The sequence below is a fragment of the Sinocyclocheilus anshuiensis genome, unplaced genomic scaffold (genome assembly GCF_001515605.1).
Source record: "Sinocyclocheilus anshuiensis isolate Anshui unplaced genomic scaffold, SAMN03320099.WGS_v1.1 scaffold2621, whole genome shotgun sequence".
In the NCBI taxonomy this organism is placed as follows: domain Eukaryota; kingdom Metazoa; phylum Chordata; class Actinopteri; order Cypriniformes; family Cyprinidae; genus Sinocyclocheilus; species Sinocyclocheilus anshuiensis.
This window is the reverse complement of record NW_015539472.1, coordinates 22119-23619: the sequence shown is the minus strand read 5'-3', so window position 1 is coordinate 23619 and position 1501 is coordinate 22119. Positions and strand designations below refer to the sequence as shown.

The following is a 1501-nucleotide window of genomic DNA, read 5'->3' as shown; positions in this document are numbered from 1 at the left end:
CATCAGAGAGAAAACACTGGGCAAAGACCATCCTGCTGTAAGTCATCTGTTTTTAATCAGTTCAGATTCAGACTCCCAATAACAGGAAAAACTACAGCTCTTCTTACGAACTGTTTTGAGGATGCAATAGTAGTGTCACTCTCTCAGAGCTGTGTGTCTCATGAGATCAGTGTTGATTATGGTTTGTTATGTTTGTTATGTGAGATGGTCAGCTGGTTTCTGCTCTTGTGTTACAGGTTGCAGCCACTCTCAATAATCTGGCAGTGCTGTACGGGAAGAGAGGCAAGTATAAGGAGGCCGAGCCGCTGTGTAAACGAGCTCTGGAGATTCGAGAGAAGGTCGGTGCTCACCATAAACATTGAGATCTCTGCCGTGTGAGATGAGTGATTACTCGCTCGTCTCCTGAGGAGTTTTGATGGAGCAGCAGAATGTGATTAAACACTGACAGCAGCTGTTTATTTATTTAAACTCTTACATTTAAATGATTGTCCTAATGAATTAGCCTTGTCTCTGTGTGTGTGTATCTGTCAGGTCCTGGGGAAGGATCATCCTGACGTGGCGAAGCAGCTGAATAACCTGGCGCTGTTGTGTCAGAATCAGGGCAAGTATGAGGAGGTGGAGTATTATTACTGCAGAGCGCTGGAGATCTACGAGTGTCGGCTCGGCCCAGACGACCCCAACGTGGCCAAAACCAAGAACAACCTGGTGAGTCTGAGCAGTGCTGCGGAGAGTTACTTTTAAAAGTGATGCATTACAATGTTGCGTTACTCCCTAAAAAAGTAACTAATTACGATACTTAGTTACTTTTTATGGAAAGTAATGCGTTATGTTGCTTTTGAGTTACTTTTTAAATCTGGGCGGGGCTTGCTTGTTTGTTTTTAATATAAAAAGTTCTTCTTTTACAAATGTAAATACTCTTTCACACCAAAAGTGAAGTGAATGCGCCTCAGGCTGAAGGAAATGTAAATTCACGTCTGTACAGTAGAGGGCGCCGCTCAAACTAATCACATGAAGAATATGACGCAGCAGAAGAAAGTTCAACACTATTCAGCAATAACTAAAATAAAACACAAATGTGTTATTTTTGCTTAGTATGGTTGAATTGGATCATCGAAGGTCAGTAGCAAAGACATGGGTTAATAAAATGGGATTAAATAAATAAATGATATTTGTCTTATTTAACATAATTATTGCAGGTTTGTATAATATTCTGAGTTTGCATTTGACAGTTTTTATTCATTTTGAGGAATACTGAATCTGTTCATATTTAGTGTAGAACTACAGTAAGCATCACGTTCACACAGCGCACACAACGCCTCTGCACATACTCCCGATTTCTCTCAATATGGCAACACAAGAGCTGTCAGTCAATACATAGGGGAAGAAAGTAACGGGAGTTACTTGTTTGAAAAAGTAACTCAGATATTTCCTTCTAAATTAAAAAGTAATGTCTTACTTTAAAAAAGTAATCTGATTACGTAACTTGCGTTACTTGTAATGC

General features: G+C 39.8%; 1 protein-coding gene across 1 annotated transcript in view; it reads left to right on the top strand.

The window, feature by feature from the left end:
- Window positions 1–1501, top strand: part of LOC107683862 (kinesin light chain 1) — a 35123-nt gene that overhangs the window by 12451 nt on the left and 21171 nt on the right. The window contains 3 exon segments of the mRNA XM_074186986.1: window positions 7–37; window positions 237–338; window positions 532–705. Coding sequence (XP_074043087.1) covers window positions 7–37; window positions 237–338; window positions 532–705 — 307 coding nt within the window.